Here is an 18,775-nt window from a genome sequence, read left to right on the forward strand (position 1 = left end):
GTCTCTTCCTCCAGTAGAACATAAGCTCCCTGGGGGCTTCAAGGGCTGTCTATCTTTTGGTTGTTTCCCAATCACCTGCAGAGTTCAGAACCTAAAAAAATGATGCTGTCGGACTGGCAGGCACTCCTCTCTGCCCGCGGGGAGTTTTCCCTTCTCTCTCTCAGTTCCCTTCCACTGGCCTGAATCAAAATCCTTCTTTCAGGATTTTTCTCTTTGCAGAGGCTTGGAGAGCACGCGGAGATTCTCTGGCAAGGAGAATGTGCCGGGAGCTGATCTAATTGTGAGGAGTGAGAAGGCAACTTAGCACTTTCTCTTTTCTCCCTGTAAGCAGGTTGTGAAGGACTTTTAACACCAGGGCCATTCCCCAGTTGAAGAGACACTGAGCATGCCCAAGGAAGGGACCCAGGGGGATTCCACTTGACCTTGGCAAGAATACCTGGGGCCTAAAGCAAGGTGTGAGTGCAAACAGGTCAGGCTCATCTCATCTCTAAGTGCCAGTAAGTCTTGTAAGACTTGTCTGGATCTCTTTGTAAGGAAAGCACATGGATAAAGAATAGAGGCATCTGCTTTGATGAAGGTGTGATTCACTTCATGAAGGGGTATGACCAGAGGCAGCTAGATGGTGCTGTGGGTAGATGGGAAGACCTGAGTTCAAATCTAGCATCAGATGTCCATAAGCTGTGAGAATCTGGGTAAGTCACACAAGTTTCCTCCTCTTTAAAATCAAGGAACAAGGCTAAATGATTTCAAAGGTCCCTTCCAACTCTAACATACTAATTCCCCTGAGAGATCTTCTCTAAATTCTGTGACTTCATGACTTTGATCCCTATCCACCACACTGCTGACAAATGCTCAGCCAAGAGGGCTTTAGGAAATGGCCTCAACAATGAGGAATGGGAGACCAGCTGTGTCTTCATCTCCAGGCTAATCTGAGGGTCTACTGCCCCCAAGGAGGTAGCTTCAGACAGAGATGGTGAGTCCCCTCCAGGCCCAGGGCCTGAAGCCAAGTGCTTCTAAGAGGCCTGATAAATCACTTCTCTCTGGCTCTCACTTGGGACCTGCCGATTCCGGGCTTGCCCACCTTCCTTCTTGGAAGCAGTTCAAACCTACTTTGTCTTCATGATGAATGGAAACCCTGGGAATTGGCTCTTCGCACTGTAGGCTGGCTGCCTTACCCCCCCCAAGGGTTACTGGGAGGGTAAGGGTAGAGTTAGAGGAGACTGCCTGGAAAACCTATAGATCCAAGAGAAGAGTCCCAGATTCACACTGTCTACCCTCAACCAGCTGAGACCTTTGATACACAGTTCAGGTGACATTCTACACTTTCTCTCTCTCTCTCTCTCTCTCAGTTTGTCTCTTTCTCTATCTCCTATCTTTTCCTCTCTTCTCCTATTTCCTCTTCCTCTCCTCTCTTCTTTCTCTCTGTCTCCACTCTCCTTTCCTCTCTTCTATTTCCTCTTTCTTTTCCCTTCCTCTCTCTCTTCTATTTCTTCATTGTCTCCTTTTCCCTCCTCTTCTCTGTCTTTCTCTTGTCTCTCTTTGGTCTCTTTCTCCTCTCTCTTTTCTCTCCTCTTCTATTTCCTCTTCCTCTCCTCTCTCCTCTCTCTTCCCTCAACCTGGTTCTATGCCTCTTGAAATTTTTTTTATATATTTAGATGAGGGAACAGAGAAGGCCTTGTGTAGTAAGTAGCATCTGAAGAAAGCCAGTATTTATTCTTATATTTAATCTGTTGATATATCTGCTAGGTGGCACAGTGGATAGAGTGCCAGGCTTGGAGTCGGGAAATCTCATTTCCCTGAATTCAAATCTGACCACAGACACTTCCTAGCTGGGTGACCCTGGGAAAGTCACTTAACCCTGTTTGTCTTAGTTCCCTTATCTGTATAATGAGGAGGAGAAAGAAATGGCAAACCACTCCGGTATCTTGCCAAGGAAACCCCAAATGAGGTCACGAAGAGTCGGACATGACTGAAACGACTCAAACAACATCAACAACAAAAACAACTTATCTAAGTACTTGTCTTCCCAGCTAGAAGAAGGATCTTTAAGGGTAGGAATGATTTCTTTTAATGAATTTGTATTCCCAGGATGCCTCCTTCTAGGTGTTTTATAAATGCTTGCTGATTGATCTTTGATTTTATTTCTCTGTGGATATATTGTATCATTGCAGTAGAACACAGCAGAGTAGAAAGACAATTACAATTTGTACACCTCCTACCTAATAAAGGGCCTCAGTTCAGTGGCAATCAGACCTTTGCAGAATGAATTGAGTCAGACCTGGCTCTGATTCCTGCTCCTATCACTTCAGGACCCTCCATCCCAGGTTCAAGGGCTGGAAATGGCCTGAGAGGCCAGCTAGTCCAGCCCATCTCATTTTATAGATAAGAAAATGGAAAAACAGAGAGGGCAACCACCTGAGGTCAGACAAGCAAGGCAAAGGGTTTGGACCTGGGTCTCCCAATGATAAATCCATTGACTTCCCATCTAGCTGTGTGATCTTAAGTACAGCACCCTTTCTCATCTGTTCTGTGCAAATATTACATTAAATTATCTCTAAGGTTTCTTTGGAATCCCCCATCTTGGGATACTATAAAGAGAATGTCAGATTCCTGGATCAAGTCAGAGATGGGGAAACAGATGGGGTGACTGCCTGAAGCCTCACATAGAGTAAATAGCAGACCCATAATTCAAACCCAGAATCTACCCATTCCAATTCTCCATATGCCACAAATTGAGAAGACCAAAAATATGAGAAAAATGAAAGTGGAGGTAAATTATGGTTCAGGAATAGAGTGGATCTATATTTTTGCAACATGAGAAATAACAAATAACAAGAGCTCAGAGAAACCTTAGAAAAGCTTTCTTAGCACATAGTAGTCACTTGTTGATGATGTGATGGACTCATAAAGACCCAAGTAAGCAGTACCAGGAGAGCAACTTCCCTGAATATATGAAAAATATAAAAATATAGAACAAAACAACATTGAAAAACCACTAAGAGACTTCAGAGGGAGGGGGAGCCAAAGGCTCTTGACAGAAAAGTGGTGGGCAACAGGTTGCAGAATGGGGCCTACATTACTACATGTATAGGCATCATCAGTTTGTAAGAGTAAGGTATACCAAAAAAGAAGTCAGGGGTGATGGGGAGGGAAGTCTTTCAGATGTTGCAATAATGTAAAAATGAGAGAGTATTCCTGAATGGAAACGATTTTTGAAACGAAGAAAAGTGAACACATGGCCTGCCTCTCTCAACACTGGTCATCGCTCTGAGGCTCAGTGAGATCTCTCCTCTGGGAAAGACCACAAGAAGCCCCTAACCCCCCCCATCCCCCCCTCTGCTCCCATCCCACCAGAAGAAAAAGGCTTTCAGGAACTTACCTTGAGAAACTTGTACAGCAGAAATGTGAACCAGTTTGTTAACATTTTCTCTGCCACTGACTCTGTCCTAGAAGAAAGAGATGAAAAATGATAAGCACAGGGGATAAACCCCAATACCTAAAGGGGGCAAACTGTCCTTTTGTGATCTTGCTAGGCTGCTCCCTGCCCCCACAGTCCCTGACCTCTCCCCTCTTTCTCCTGATTTAAAGGTCAAAGCTTAGAAAGCAGGGGAGCGGAAAGGAAAGGAGAGAGGGAGAGGGGAAGAGCAGGAGGAGGCCGACCTCCCTGGGGTTGCCATGACAAAACTCTAAAGATAGTCCTGTGGCTTGCCAATCATGGCCAGCTCTCACCCTAGCATAAACTCATTAGCAGGGGACCTCAGTTATCTGTAGGGCCCAGCTGCAAGAAGCCTGCTGGGGGAGCGGGAGGAGGGGGCTGCAGGAGCCAAGACTGGAGAAGCCCTGGGCTCATGGAGTTCCGACTCCTAGAAATTCGACATCTGAGCCTGGTGTTCAAGGCCTCTAAGACAACCCCACCCTCCCAGAGACCCTCTGTTTCCTGCGCCTCCCCAACAGTCAACCTCTGATCTGGCTAAACTGACTTGAGTCAGGAAGACATTTCCTAGCTGAGAGGCCAGTTGAGCCATTTAATATCTCCAAATCTCAGTTTCCTGCTGAATAAAATCAGGATGTTAATAGAACCCACTCCTTCAGCCTGTTAGAAGAATCAAGGAAGTAAAGATGTCAAGTGCTTCGCAAATCTCAAAAAGCATTATATGTTCTGAGCTATTACGATAAGGTAATGATTAAGCTCTGATTAAGATTTAAGTTCCAATTTTGCTTCCATCAGTTTCTAGCAGTGAGACCCTGAGCAAGTAACATAGTCTCTGCCTCAGTTTCTTCATCAGTAATAATAGCACTTACTTCCCAGGGGTGTCTAAAGGGTCAAAAAATTGTAAAGTTCTTAGTAAACCTTGCTCTACAAATAATAGCGATTATCATTATCATTTCTAATAGCAACCTTGCTGAACCTCAGTTTCTTCCTCAGTAATGCAAAGATTAAAATAAAATACCTGTAGCACCTCCCTCACACAGGCTATTGTGAAGTGTGAGTGGCACAATGCAAGTAGAGTGTTTTGCAAATCTAATTCATAATAAATGCCAGCTATTATGATGGTATCTTAATCAGAGATCACTGAATGAATAAATGAATGATTATTATCTCCCATTGAGCATACTTTGAGTTTTCTGGCCTCCGTGACTTTATTTAGGCCACTCCAGCTGCTTAGAATGCCTTCTCCTGTCCTTTCTCCTATTCCAAATCCAATTCATTTTTCAAGGCCTTCCTCCTCCACAGGGATAGAAGTCCACCTAAATCTTTGTTCTTAAGAGAGACCATTAAGATGATCTTATAATCAAAGAGCTTTACTTTATTGTGACCCAGGGTTATTCAGTGATTTCACTCTCCTGCCCCAGAATATTCTATAAGACCAGATGTGTTTACCCAGTCTAATCCCCTCACCTGCCAACCAATATCTCCATCCTAGGTGATCCTAGTAAATGTCAGTTCAGGAAGGGTCTCCTTGTTTGGATTTTTTTTTTGCAAGGCAATGGGGTTAAGTGACTTGCCAAAGGTCACACAGCTAGGCAATTATTAAGTGTCTGAAGCCAAATTTGAACTCAGGTCCTCCTGACTCCAGGGCCAGTGCCCCAGGAAGGGTCTCTTTGGACCTCCAATAAAGCCAACATTAAATTCTGTAAATAATGTGAAAGTTCAAAATAAGACTGTTAGAGATACTGCATTTGTTTTATTATCCATTCCTGAGAGAGCCCTAAAAGATAGAATCTCATTTAGTACAATTATGGTAGAGACTAGCCTTGAACCCATGTTCGTTGTTGACATATCCAATTCATCAGATCCCCAAGTCTCACTCTACCAAAGTCGCCTTCCCTCTGTTGTCTCTGCCTCCCTCTGCATCCAGGACAGGTGGCATGAGGAAAAAGAGAGCAGACCCATGTTACCCAGCAGAGGGTTAAGGATCTCATTAGACTGACCAGGCTGAAAATATAAATAGGACCAAGAAAGATTTGGATGGATTCACTGCTGACAGCTCCCTAACAGGTTATTATATTGGGGACAGAGTAAATCACAGCCTGCAGAATTAGAGAACCAGAGGGCCATCCAATCTTGGAGTTAGAGGAGACCTTGGGGACCTTCAAGACCATGGCAAGGGCATGTTTCTAGTCAGGGGGTTTGAGGTCAAGAAAATAGCCATGTTTTCACACATCCTATGTCTTCAGTGGCCTAGCCAGAGCCAGAATCTTGGGCTGGCAGGACAGGGGATTGCCCAGGATGGGCAGGGAGCCCTCTTTTTCCAGACTGTCTACCATTGGCTCAGGTGGATGATCTGTTCAGAATCTGGAAGGACTCTGCCCTCAAACAATTGGGAGACAAGACATGTTAAAGAACCCAAGGGAACAACATGGCCTCAGTGTTGGTTCTGAGGTGGATATAAGGGGAGAAAACTCCCAGATGGTCTGTTACATTCTGCTTCTAGAAGGGTGCAGGCTCTGGGGAGACTTCCCTGGATTCTGCAAGGTGGGAGGTCCAACCCTTTCATTTCATGACTGAAGAAATAGGTCCCATGTAGGGATGGAACTTATCCAAGGTCACACACTGAGTCAGTGTCCAGAGTTGGGGCTGGAAACTGAGAGGCCAAGCAGAAAGAGTATAGACTCTGAAGTCAAAGGACTTGAGTTCAAATCCCACCTCTTTTACTATAGTGTGACCATAGGCAAGTCATTATCTCCTGGGTCAGGGAGTTGGATGAGATGTACTCCGAGATCCCAGGCCATCTAGTCCTCCACTCAATGGTCTTTCTTCTACATGGCTTCTTGAACTTGAAGTCAGTGAAGGATGCTGAGAGGCTACCACTGAGTAGAGTCTCAGAAGGAAGGCTGCCTCTCCAGTTCCCAACCCCTCCTGCTATGCAGAGAGAGGCAAGACGTCTCACAGTCCCTTCAAAGGGTTAGGCTAGACATTCTCACTCTTCCCCCAATTTCATCTCCAATGCTCACTGGATAACTGAAGATGCCTAAGACCCACAGACATGGAGTGACTTCCCCAAGAGTTTCTAGCATGTGAGTAAGGAGCTGGGCCACACTGCAGCCTCCTCCTGCTGCAGAACATTCAACTAAAATCAGAACAAATGGTATTGGACCTTAGAATTATGTCTCTGCAACTTCTTCCTTGTGGGGCCTAGGGAAAAATCACTTAACTTCTCTTAGGCCTCAGCTTCCTCCTAAATCTAATATCTGAATCTATATCTGCCGAGACCTCAGTCACCTCATCTGTAAAATGAAGGGGACAGGACTAGATATTCTACAAGGTTCTTGCTGGATCTAAATCTATAGCATTCTATGACTATGCAAATCCCAAGACTGAAGGTGCCAGACTGAGCAAAGCTAAGCTAACCTTTGATGGAGGTGGAAGGTCATTAAGGGATGTTACAGAAATCTAGCCATTTCTCTGCCTGGTGGGAAAATGATGAGGATGACAAGAATAATAAAAATAATAGCAAGTGCTGTGAAGTGGTATAAAGTTTGTAAAGCATTTTACAATATTATCGTAGGAATTGTCATCATTTTACAGAAAATGAAACTTAGGCAAACAGGGTTAAATGACTTGCTCCAGGTCACACAGCTAAGAAGTATCTGAGGTGGATTTGAACTCAGATCTTCCTGACTCTACCCACTGGAAAGACACCACTGGATTTAGAGTCTGGAGACTGGGGTTCAGATTCTACCTCAGTCAAGCACTTTGGAAAAGTCACTTGAGCTGTCTGGACTTTGGCTTCTGCCCACACAGCACAGTTGACCAAGATGGTCTCCATGGTTTGCTCCAGCCGTGACATGCCAGTCTAACCCATTCTGAGTTGTGTTCCACTGTGGCTCCTACTGGGACTCACCTTCGCAGAAGCAGCTTAGGATGGTTCTTGCTCTCCAGGTTCTTCTCAATGAGGTCCGAGAGGAGTTGCTTCAGGACGCCTGTGGCATACTCCATCTCCCCCTGCAGCGCCGTCATGATGAGGGATGCCACGTTGCCACGGTCCCGCATGGAGAAGCTGCGCTGGGCCTCCAGCGTGCGGATGAAGGTCAACAGAAAGTGCTTCTTATTCAGGAGCTGTCCAAACAGGGTGAGCGACTTCTCCACGTTGGCCTGAACCTGCAGGGAGAGGATTGAGCTCAATCAGATTTGGGCAACTTCTAAGGGGCGAGGAGGTGAAGCAGGAAAAGGACCCAAAGCATCCTCCAAATAGAGAACTGCCCCTACTCTGAGCCATCTTATCTGTAGGGTGATCCCAACTTCAGAAGATGAGAGGCAGCAATAGAAATAGCTCTAGACTGAGAGTCAGACAACCTGGTTCAAACCTTGCCTTTGCTACATACTGCCCCTACCACCATCTCTAAGTCACTTCCACTATATGGACCTCACCTTCCTTCCCTGTAAAACACACAGGTTGGACTAGATTTGTATCTGTAAACCCTGTGTCAATGTGAACAGACTTCAGGAGATGCAGTGACTTGGAGTCTATCTTGTGCCCCTAGGTCCCTACCAAGAAAACTCAGGGTCGGCGACCAGGCAATCACCACTAATTCCCTATCTGGAAACTTCTCAGGGTAGGAAACTTTATTTCCTCTTTTTAAAAAAATGATTTAATTCAATTGTTTTTTGGTTTTGCATCACCCCCATTTCTTGATGTTTCTCTCCTTTCCCTTTTCAAAGAACCCATCAGAAAAAAAAGGAGAAAAATTCAGTAGAACCATGACATCATATTCAATGATTTACACCCACAGTCCTCCAAGGAGTGGGGAACATATATTCACTTCACTGAGTGGGAGAAACTCTGGCTTGCTGACTCAAGCCTAGACCTGATTCAAACATTGGTCACTTGGCTTCCCATTTGTTCATTCAATAGATATATACTGAGGCCCTACAATAAAAATAATAATGGGGGGTGGGGTGGGAGGGGCAGGTCTAAGATTTAATGAGTGAAAAGAACTTCCAGGTAAAGACACTCCCTCTACCAATGCAGGTTGGCATCTCCTCCACCTGGAATATTGGGAGGTAAAGGACCCTGCCCTGCCTAAAGCAGAATGTTATCCCAGAGGTTATCCCAATTCCAAAGCTCTCCAGGCCAGCTCTCTATGGGACATGATATAATGCTTTAATTTAATTAAAATTAAAAATCAGACATGGAAACAGTTTGAGCAAGGCTGCACATCCATTAACTCATTGGATCTGGCACTATCCCTAGGTCTTAGGTCCTGTTGGCATTATTGGCCCCATTTAACAGGCGAGGAAACTGAGGCTTATGTCTGTCATCCTGAGATGGAAAGATAAATGAGCTGTGTTCCCAGTCCTTCAGGAGCCCAGAGACCAAAGGAAAAAAAAAAAGCTATAGAGAGATGAGGACAACACCTGGTAGGATGTGAAAAGGACCACAGAATCAAGTGAGATGAAGCTCATGGCACAGGGGAAAGAGGACATTTCTAACTTGGGAAGGAATCTGCCAAGCTTTCACCAAAACCAAGGTGACATCCGAGATGAGTCTTGGAAGAATGGGGAGGATCTGAACAAATGGAAGGGGGCTCCTCAGGGAAAGATGTGTTCCAGGTAAAAGCGGAGAGGAAACAATGGTGCTAAATGGGAGAATCGTGGGCTTATCCAAAGGGAAGGCAATGTTTTAGAGGGTACAATGAAAGTACCTCATTAAATTCTGATAGTGACTCTAAGTGAAGCTGGCCTGGGCAGGACAGCCTGGTAGAAGGCCCCTCCCACTCCCCACTCGACCCCGCCCCAGGGGAAACAAACCATCCGCCACTGACGGATGAGCCGGTTGTCCCAAATTTTCATTCTAAGTCAAATCAGTGTTGTCCGGGCCTCTGTGATCAGATGTCACGATGCTATCAGAGCTCAATCCTCCGCTACTGAAACAGCTATGGCGGCGATAAGCTCCGAAATTGGTCCTGTCCTACATGGGTGATCTTATCAGAGATTGCAGAGAAGAAATGGAGCAGGAGGATGGGATGGGAGGCGGAGGAAAATGAAAGGCCCTGCAGATTTCCTCTATCTCACCCAGTCTTACTGGTTTCAACGAAGACCAAGGCCTTGGGAAAGTGGGGACAAGGGCACTCCAGGATGGGGTGGGTGGGGACAAGAGGATGTCTACAGATACAGGAGGCCTTGAAGCCGGCTCCAACTCAGGCTCAAGGACTGTCTGGGACACTCAAAACAACACAACATCCTGTGAATGGGTGGCAGCCAGCTCAGAACCAGCACGAAGAGGTAGTATCAGATCAGGAGAATTCCTGGACTGGCATTAGAGGCTCCCCACCCTGGCCCTTGCCTTCCTCTTGTCACCCACAACTTTCCTCTATATCAGAGAATGCATCTCCCAATGATCAGGCCAGCCTGATCTTCCCTGAATCCCCAGTTTCTACTCCTTTCCTTCCTTCCACCAAGAAATCCCTTCCCACACTTTCTCTAATTTCTCTCCTTCTAAGATTGGACGAGGTTTTACCTCCTCAGGGCAGGTCCTTCCCCTGAGATTGTGCCAGACTCCTCTGTGGAGTTACTGCACCATGATAATTGTGAGTGAGACTAGAGATGCACTGGGGCAGTGGCTGCAGTTGATCCTCCTGAATGTCCCCCAGGTAGACATGAAGCTCATGACTATTACTAACATTTAAGGTAAGGTGCTAAGTGCTTTACAAGCATTGCCTCATCTGATCCTCACAACAACCATACGAATTATTATCCTCATTTTACAGCTGAGGAAACTGAGGCAAGCAACAGCTAAGTTTGTTGCTAAAGGTCACCCAGCTAATGAGAATCACAGGCTACATTTGAATTCGGGTCTTCTTGAGAGATCAATGTAGTTTTTTTTTCAAGACAATGGGGTTAAGTGACTTGCCCAAGGCCACACAGCTAGGTAATTATTAAGTGTCTGAGGCTCAGGTCGGCTAGGTGGCATAGTGGATTAGTGGATAAAGCACCGGCCTTGGAGTCAGGAGTACCTGGGTTCAAATCCAGTCTCAGATACCTAATAATTACCTAGCTGTGTGGCCTTGGGCAAGCTACTTAACCCCATTTGCCTTGCAAAAAAAAAAAAAAGTGTCTGAGGCTGGATTTGAACTCAGGTACATCTGACTCCAAGGCCGGTGCTCTATCCACTGTGCCACCTAGTCGCCCCTGAGAGATCAATTTAATTTCTGTCTAGTTGCCTCTGATGATGACAACTACATTCTCTCTCTCACTGGTATCTCTCATAAACACAAAGAAGAATGGATTAAAGGAAGACTTGCTTATCTGATTAAGAAGACACAATACAGAATCACAGAAAAGAACTCTGAGTTTGAGGTGCAGGGGACCAAGGCTAACAAAAACTGGTTTCGAGGTCTCCTGGTGATCTTTGTGACCCTGAGAAAAATAACTAAAACTCCCTGAGCCTCAGTTTCCTCAACTGTGAAATGGTGTATAACAACTCCTTTGTCACAGAGGTGCTTTGAGAAGTGATCTTTAAACCTTATAGCACTGAGCTGCTATTATCATTATTCCTAGCAAGAATAATTATAGCAAGAATAAAGAGGAAGGAGGATGTGGCTTTAAATGGAGATCTGGAAAGGAAAAATATTCAGATGAAAACGTCAAACTGTATACTATAAGATGGAAAGCTAAGAGACCCCTTGACTCTCAGGGTTCAGAAAGAGCTCAACCAGCTGGAAAAATGGGACTAAAACAACATAGAAGGTGAAACTTTGCAAGAATAAATGTACAGTCCTGAACTGGGTTAAAAAAAAATGAACCAACTACACAAATATCAAGGAAATGAGGGATGTTCATTCAAAAAAAGATCTGGGAGTACTGTTTGACCACAAGTTCAGTGGAGAGATAAAGCTACTTTAAAAATACTAATTCCATCCTGGGTCAGTCACAGAATTTTACTGACCAGAATGAGATGGACAGTAGCATTTCCTTCAATGATATGAACATGTTGGGAGCTCCATAAGCCATGTGTTCACATGGGAAAGATTCTGATAAGTTTAATATATTCAGAGGAAGGACAGGGAAGAGACACCTAGCCAGAGCAAATGAGGAGCATCTTAGGAGGCTGAGGACATGGCCATAATGAGAAGGGTCAATGGGCAGAAGAACAATGATAACAGGTTCTATGAGTGGCAAAATTAGTCCCAATGGAAAGTTCTAGGGAGGCAGATTTCCAATCAATAGAGGAAGCTCAGTGCCATGGTTGTCCCAAAATGGAACTGGTGGCTTCATTAGGTAGGTAATGAGCTGGATGACCACTAGCCAGAAATTGTGCCTTGGATTCATGACCTACTGAACTATTCCCAAATCTTGTAACTCTACATCCTTGCCTAGCAATGCCCACTCAGCCACTGCCAAAAGGTCTGGTCTATCAGGAACAGTCTTCTTTGGGCTAATCCGACTTTTCCACCAATTATCACCATGCTGGGAGAGCACCTCAGGGAGGAAGAGATATTTTTTTCTTTTCTTTTTTTTTTTTGCAAGGCAATGGAGTTAAATGACTTGCTGAAGGTCACACAACTAGGTAATTGTTATATGTCTGAAGCCAGATTTGAACTCAGGCCCTCCTGACTCCAGGGCCAGTGCTCTATTCACTGTGCTGCCTACCTGCCCCAAGGAAGAGATATTTGGGGAGGCCTAAGGGCACTGAGATGAGCTATGGTCATAAGCCTTCAACCCCAATATATTCAGTTTTACATACATACATGTATATATGTGTATAAAATACATATATGGGTATACACACACACACACATATATATACATACACACATTTCATAAAAATATTTTTCTATATATGTTCATAGTAGCAACTTTTGTAATAGAAAAAAATGACAAGAAAGCCAGAGTTCATCAGCTGGCAAATAGCCCAACAGTAGTGGTATATGAGTGCAATGGAATATTACTTTGAAAGAATCAGAGATATGAAGAACTTTAGAGAGGCTCAGAGAGAATGAAATCAAGAGAATGTCCTACACAATAACTGCACTGATAAGAGGGAAAACAACAATGAAAGGCTTCAGAAATTTGATCACTGAGTGACCTGACCACCACCCCCAGAGGCTGACAAAAGGAGCAGGTCTTTTCACTCTTAGTTAAAAGGTGGTGGCCTACAGGCCCAGAATAAGGCATATGTTGTCAGATATGGTCAATGTGTTGATTTGTTTTACTTATTTACTTAAAGGGTTTCATTAAAAGGGGAGGTGGGAACAGCAAATAGAAAAAAACATAAACGCATTATCATATGGACTGAAAAATATGTTCAGAGAACATCAGGTCCAACCTCATCATTTTAAAAAAGTTCTATTTTTAATCAAACCCTCTACTGGACTCTCAAGTCTGGAGAAACCTCCTAGGCATTCCCCTTTCCCCCTGCCTTTCTCAAAATCAGGACAATTAGACTTGCTTATAAAAGAATCCCCATTAACATTCACTTTCTATTCTATTCCAGAATCCTTCAAAGAGATTGTAGTGTTACCAGCCTCTAGGAGTGAAGAGACCTCCCTGAAGAAGGTAACACTCAGGTACGTTTGCCAAAGGACTGACTGATTTCCAAGAAAATGCTCTCCATTCTTCCTCCATGATGGGCCACCTACCTCCATCTCCTTCAGTACCGGGTGATCTTCAATTCCTGGGAAGAGGACCCTCATGGCATAAGTGCGATAATCCAAGAAAGGGATGCCAGCTCCATCCAGGTCATTGGTCAGCTCATGGATGTCTGTCTGCAGTTCTGCAAAGGCTGTTTAGCAAAGGAGAGAAGGAAGAGAGTAAAGGACCAGTGGATGTTGGGCAGGCCCATGCCCAGGATCATCTTGATGCTAGGTAGGCTCAAGCCACAATTTACTGACCAGGGTCCAGATCTGCACAGAGAAGCTGGACCCAAAGGGGCAAGAGTCTCCGATGTTTCCTCCACTTGCCAATCACAGTGTCTAACTTTCCACCATTAACTATCCAATCATTGGGGGAATTTTAGAGATTGCTGCTAAAATGAAAATGTTGACTGGGAGGGGGAGTACATTAAGTTCTAATCAGTTGCTAATTAACACAGTCTGAATTAGCTCCTTAGATTAGCTCTTGTCACCTAGCAGGGCTCTGACAGGCTATGTTTGGGAAAGGGAAGCTTAGACTGATGGGAAGAGAGAGGGAAGATCCTGAAGAGGGCTCTGACCTGACACGCCAATAACCACTAAGAGGAACCTGAGGCTCTCCCTAGCTGGTCAAGGCCTCAGGCTCCCTATCTGTGGACTAGAGAGAACCTCTTACCCATTGCTTAAGGGCAGGAAAAATGATGCACAGTCACCTATAGAAAACATGGATGTTACTGCTACCTTTCAAACAGTGATCACCTCTCAGCCAACACCTCCACCACTAACCTAAGCCCTAGCCATCCTACAAGGCTCAGCTTGAATCTTACCTCCTCTGTCAAGTCAGCTCTGACCTCCCCATGATCTCTCACCTAGTGAACAATTGTGCCCCCCTCCTTATGCCTGCTGCCTGTATCCACAACTAGACTGTGAGGCCCTGGAAGGGTTTGGGATTGGAGTGAGGAAAGATAAAATAGAAACTACAGAAAACAAAAAGCAAAAGGACAGTCACCATGTTTTAGGACTAAAACTCCAGGCAGGAAAATTAAAAGTGACCTCATGAAACTCAGTTTTCTTCTCTATAAAACCATCCTCAACCAGTAAAATATTCTGAGTTCCCTTCCAAAGTCTTCTAGATTCTAAAATTTGACATTCTAAAGCTCCTTCCAGTTTTGATGCTCTAGGTTTGGGCTCTAGCAATTGATGTTTAGAGTGCCTTTCCATTCTGAGGCTCTAGGTTTGGACTCTAACGTTCAAGGTTCTAGAATGCCTTCCAGTTCTGATGCTCTAGGGTTGGACTCTACCATTTGATGTTCTCGAGTGCCCCTTCTGTTCTGAGGCTCTAGGTTTGGACTCTAATATTCAAGGTTGTAGGGTGCCTTCCAGTTATGATGCTTGAGGGTTGGACTCTAGCATTTAATGTTCTAGAGTTCCTTCCTGTTTCGATGCTCTAGGTTTGGACTGTAGCATTTGAAGTTCTAGAGTTCCTTCTAGTTTTGATGCCCTAGATTTGGAGGTTCCACATTCTAAGGTCCAGTTTTGCATTCTATATTCTAAGGCCCCTTATCACTCAAGCGGTCTCTGTTTTAAAACTCAATGTCCTTTCAGGGTCAATGATGTCAATTTTATAGTGAAATGAAATTAGAATTTAGATGGTAAGTGGTATCCAAGAAGGGGAAAGTTGGGGAGAGCAGGAAGTCTTAGGGAGGAAGCTCCTGGGTTAGGGCTTGTATTGGGAAGAGATCACAGTGTAGGTATTCTGAGTGTGTAAGCATGAGCTTCCACACTCTCCAGTCTATCTACTCATAAAGGTCCCACTCTTTCTTCTCTGGTCACTTGCTAAAGGGTATTTCTTGACTCTTCCACTACAAAAAGGGAAGAGAATGAGAAGAAAGGGGGCAGGAAGGGAAGCCACATCTAGTCTGGGACAATGGTTCCTCCATCAACCAGGATGTCTAGGGAGAACCCAAAACCCCGACTTTGTCAGAAAGGAAGGGAACCTAAAAAACCTAAAAAAGACTCAGACTTTATTCATCTACAAAGCCCCCCTGGACTTCCTGAAGCATTTGGACATCAGTGGGGTGGGGGAGTAGAGCCCCACTGATGGGACCATGGAAGCCCAGTTGGGGGAACTGGTGTGGTTGGTTCTTCTCAATCATCATCCTTTCCTCTCCTTACTAGTCCAGGCTTGGTAGAGGCACAGGAAAGCCCATTCATTCCCTATCTCTTAAGGAAAGAATGTTCCGAGATTGGGCCCTTGGAATAGGGTTTTCATGACAGACGGATCCTGAGAAAAGTTCTGGGAGAGATTCTCTGGAGAGGAGAATGCAGGGGGGGGGGGGAAGAGATACTTCACAGCATTGTATGAAATCAAATTAAGGAACTTCAAAGAGACCGTGAGGCCGTGCCAAGCAGGCTGCTCTCAGCCGCCGGAGGCAGGGACCAAGCCAGCAGCAGAGAAGATGCTCTATCTTATCTGGGTCCGGTGGAAGAGGAAAGAGAAAGGCTTCTTCTGCAGAGATGGCAGCTTTTAATTAAAAGCAGCTTCCTTTTATCTCTCTGGCAGCCCAGCACTGTTGTCTCCCCCGCCCCACGCCAAATGCTTTTATTATCCTGTGTCCAGGGCCCTAGTCCCTCCCTGGCTCAGCTGCCTGGCAGGGTCACGGGCCCAAGCAGTTGCTCGCGGAGATAATGGGCAATTAGGGCCTGACAGTGGGACTTGGAGAGGAGTGTGGGCCCTAATCCCAGCAGGCAGCAGCCACATAATAGGTTGCCACCCCCTGCCCCCCCACATACACATGAGCATGCACACACACACACACACACACACACACTCTCATTCACACACACATACACACACACACTCATTCACACTCTACACTCATACACACATACACACACACACACACACACACACACACACACTCCAACTTCCAACTTGGAACCACTTTCAGTCTCTTCATGAAAACTTATCCCTTTCCAAAAATCCCTAGCAAGGGGTTCCAGGCCAGGGCACATGGGAAATTGTCCTGCCTGAGGTGTCTGTGTCTGTTGTGGAAGTCTACCTCCCTGGACTCAAGGGCTGCAGGGGTTACCTGGCACCCGTAGGGCCGAGTTCAAAACACTCAGTCTAATACTCAAGATCACTCCAAGCTTCCTTAAGCATCGCTGTCCCAGACAGACCTCCCCCTGCTGCTGGGTGGGTAAGAGAGGGAAAGGACCAAGGAGACTACTGGGGGCAACCCCTGGCCATAAAAATGTGGTCTACAGCTTGGGTAATACATGCACTCTGTTGATTGACTGACTGGTTGACCTAGAGGAGTTAAGAGACTCCCCTCCAGAACCCACAGGATTTAAGTCTGTTGAATCCAGCTCCCACTCCTCCCAGTCTCCAGGGAAAACCAAGCCCATTTTCATCTACGAAGTTTATTCACATTCCTTAGTATAGACTTTCCTCACCCTCCCAGATTTCTATCCAAATTGCAAGCATTCCTCAAGGCTGACTTCAAGCCCCACCTCATGGGACTCCTGAGTCAGAACCACCAAAAATGGGCCCCAAAGTATAAATCACCTCAGCCCACAAAAATCTCTCCCTGTTCTGACCTCCTGTAGCTATATGGGAGGTGTGTGTGTGTGTGTGTGTGTGTGTGTGTGTGTGTGTGTGTGTGTGTAGAGTTGAATGTATGTGATAGATTGGAGGGAGAGGTGAACACACACACTCACATGTGTACATACATACATACATACTCAACACACACACACACACACACACACCTTCAATCTACTGTCCAAACATAATAACAGCAAAAATCAATAAGGCCCTTAAGGTTTATAAAGCACTTTGCCTCTATAATCTCAACACCCATATGAGGTAGGGGTTCTTATTAACCTCATTTTGAAGATGAAGCTGAGAGGGAAGGTCGGAGGAACAGTTATTTCTTAAGCCCCTAGGCAGGGCCAGGTCTAAACATTTTACAACTCTTTTCTCCTTGGTCTTCACAACAACCCTAGAACGCAGCTACCATTATTTATCCCTATTTATAATCCCCCAAATATAATTTATAACTGAGTCAGGCTAAGTGACTTGCCCCAAATTGAACAGCTGGGGCAGGATTTGAACTCAATTCTTCCTGACTGCCAATTCAGCCCTCTATCCAACACCACCTAGTTACCGATGTACAGACTAGAGCCCTGTGCAGGGGTGGTTAGAGCTCTGGGTTACTGTGCTCAGCTCTAGGTTACTGACTACCTGGGTGACTGACCAAGACAAGCCACTGAACCTTGGAAGGTCTCAGTTTCCCCATCTGTGAAAGGAAATGTGTCTTTTTATCCTAGGATACTGTCACTCCCCATCTCAGAGATCTGTGGTGGGGAAAGTACTTTTGAAACCCTAAAGTGCTTCAGAAACATGAATGGTCAGCATTACTTTTACTAATATTGTTGGAATTACCATGTTCTCATCTTTTTCAATGGGATTCAGAGAAGCAGTTATGGAAAAAGTCACTATCCTTCTATGATTCTTTCATATAAAATATTCTACAGATTGTGCCACAGGTGGATACAGTCACTGTTTCTTATAGCTGAATAGGGTAGGAAGAGGAAGCAAAGTGGCAGCATCCTGGGGACTGCAGGAGCAGCAAGAGGTAGGACCACAAAGATGCAAAGAGCCCCTTCTTGCACAGGGTTGTTTCTGTCATCACCCTGGGGTGGGGGGGATGGTTCCTGTTATCAGCATCATCATGATTCTGAGGGCTCCCTTCCAGAACCACGCAAGGCTTCCTGGAGGGGGTGGCATTTCCTATACTCTTTCATGGGAGCTGAGCAAGGGAGATATTCTGACTTTAGGCCAGGGATCTCAGACAGAACAAAGGGGGGCTGAAATGAGTAAAACCGAGAATGTAGGTTGGGGAGTTGAAGATTCTCAAGATCACAGAAAGAACCTCAGAAGTCATTTAATCCAGAACCCCCATTTTATAGAAGAGGAAGGTCAGATGCAAAGAGATTTAAAGGCTTTTCCAGGGTCACAAATGTGGTAACAAAGGTGTGATTTGAACCCAGACCCTGTGATTCCAACCCTAATCATCTTTTCATTGTGCCAGAGGACAAGGGTTGATTTTGCTGACTGTTTCCCAATTCTCTGGAGTGGTGCTTTCTTCCCAACCCAACTACATGGTCTTTGAGGGCATCCCCTTGTCTCCTCTAAAGCCCCAACAAGAAGAGGTCTGGGACAGAGCAGGTTAGGGAAGGGGTGAGGAAGAATGGGAGCCAAGCTAAAGAGAGGGGTTTTCCTCCTCCATCAGGGAGTCCCCCAGGTAGCCTTTTTGGTTAACTGATTTTCTTTGTTATGTCAGAGAGCTGGAAGAGGGAAGGGGACATCTATCAATATGAAGGAGAAACCAAGAACAAATGTATGATGACACTTTACAATGTGATCCTCACAATATGAAAACACCAAGGAAGGAGAAACTGTCAAGAAGGATATAAAGGTAGGCAGGACCAGGACACCTCAGGCCAAGGGCTAAGCTGAATAGCTGGATTTTTCTCTTCCTCCCTGAATAATGCCCCTCAAGTCAATATTTTTTGCATATAACATACTCATTTTCACTGAATGCACAGAGACCTAGAATATATGAGCTAGAAGTACCCTTAGAGATGATTTCAACTAATCCCTTCATTTTACAGAATAGGAAACTGAGGCATGGGT

General features: G+C 45.2%; 1 protein-coding gene across 2 annotated transcripts in view; it reads right to left on the reverse strand.

The window, feature by feature from the left end:
- Positions 1-18,775, reverse strand: part of PLXNA1 (plexin A1) — a 297,154-nt gene that overhangs the window by 52,277 nt on the left and 226,102 nt on the right. For both annotated transcript variants that reach the window (XM_074198439.1, XM_074198440.1), the window contains exons 21-23: positions 13,084-13,226; positions 7,347-7,603; positions 3,380-3,446 (exon numbers count right to left, since the gene is read on the reverse strand). In XM_074198439.1, coding sequence (XP_074054540.1) covers positions 3,380-3,446; positions 7,347-7,603; positions 13,084-13,226 — 467 coding nt within the window. The remainder of the gene's footprint in view (positions 1-3,379; positions 3,447-7,346; positions 7,604-13,083; positions 13,227-18,775) is intronic.

This window comes from Macrotis lagotis, chromosome 8, assembly GCF_037893015.1.
Source record: "Macrotis lagotis isolate mMagLag1 chromosome 8, bilby.v1.9.chrom.fasta, whole genome shotgun sequence".
Classification (NCBI taxonomy): Eukaryota; Metazoa; Chordata; class Mammalia; order Peramelemorphia; family Peramelidae; genus Macrotis; species Macrotis lagotis.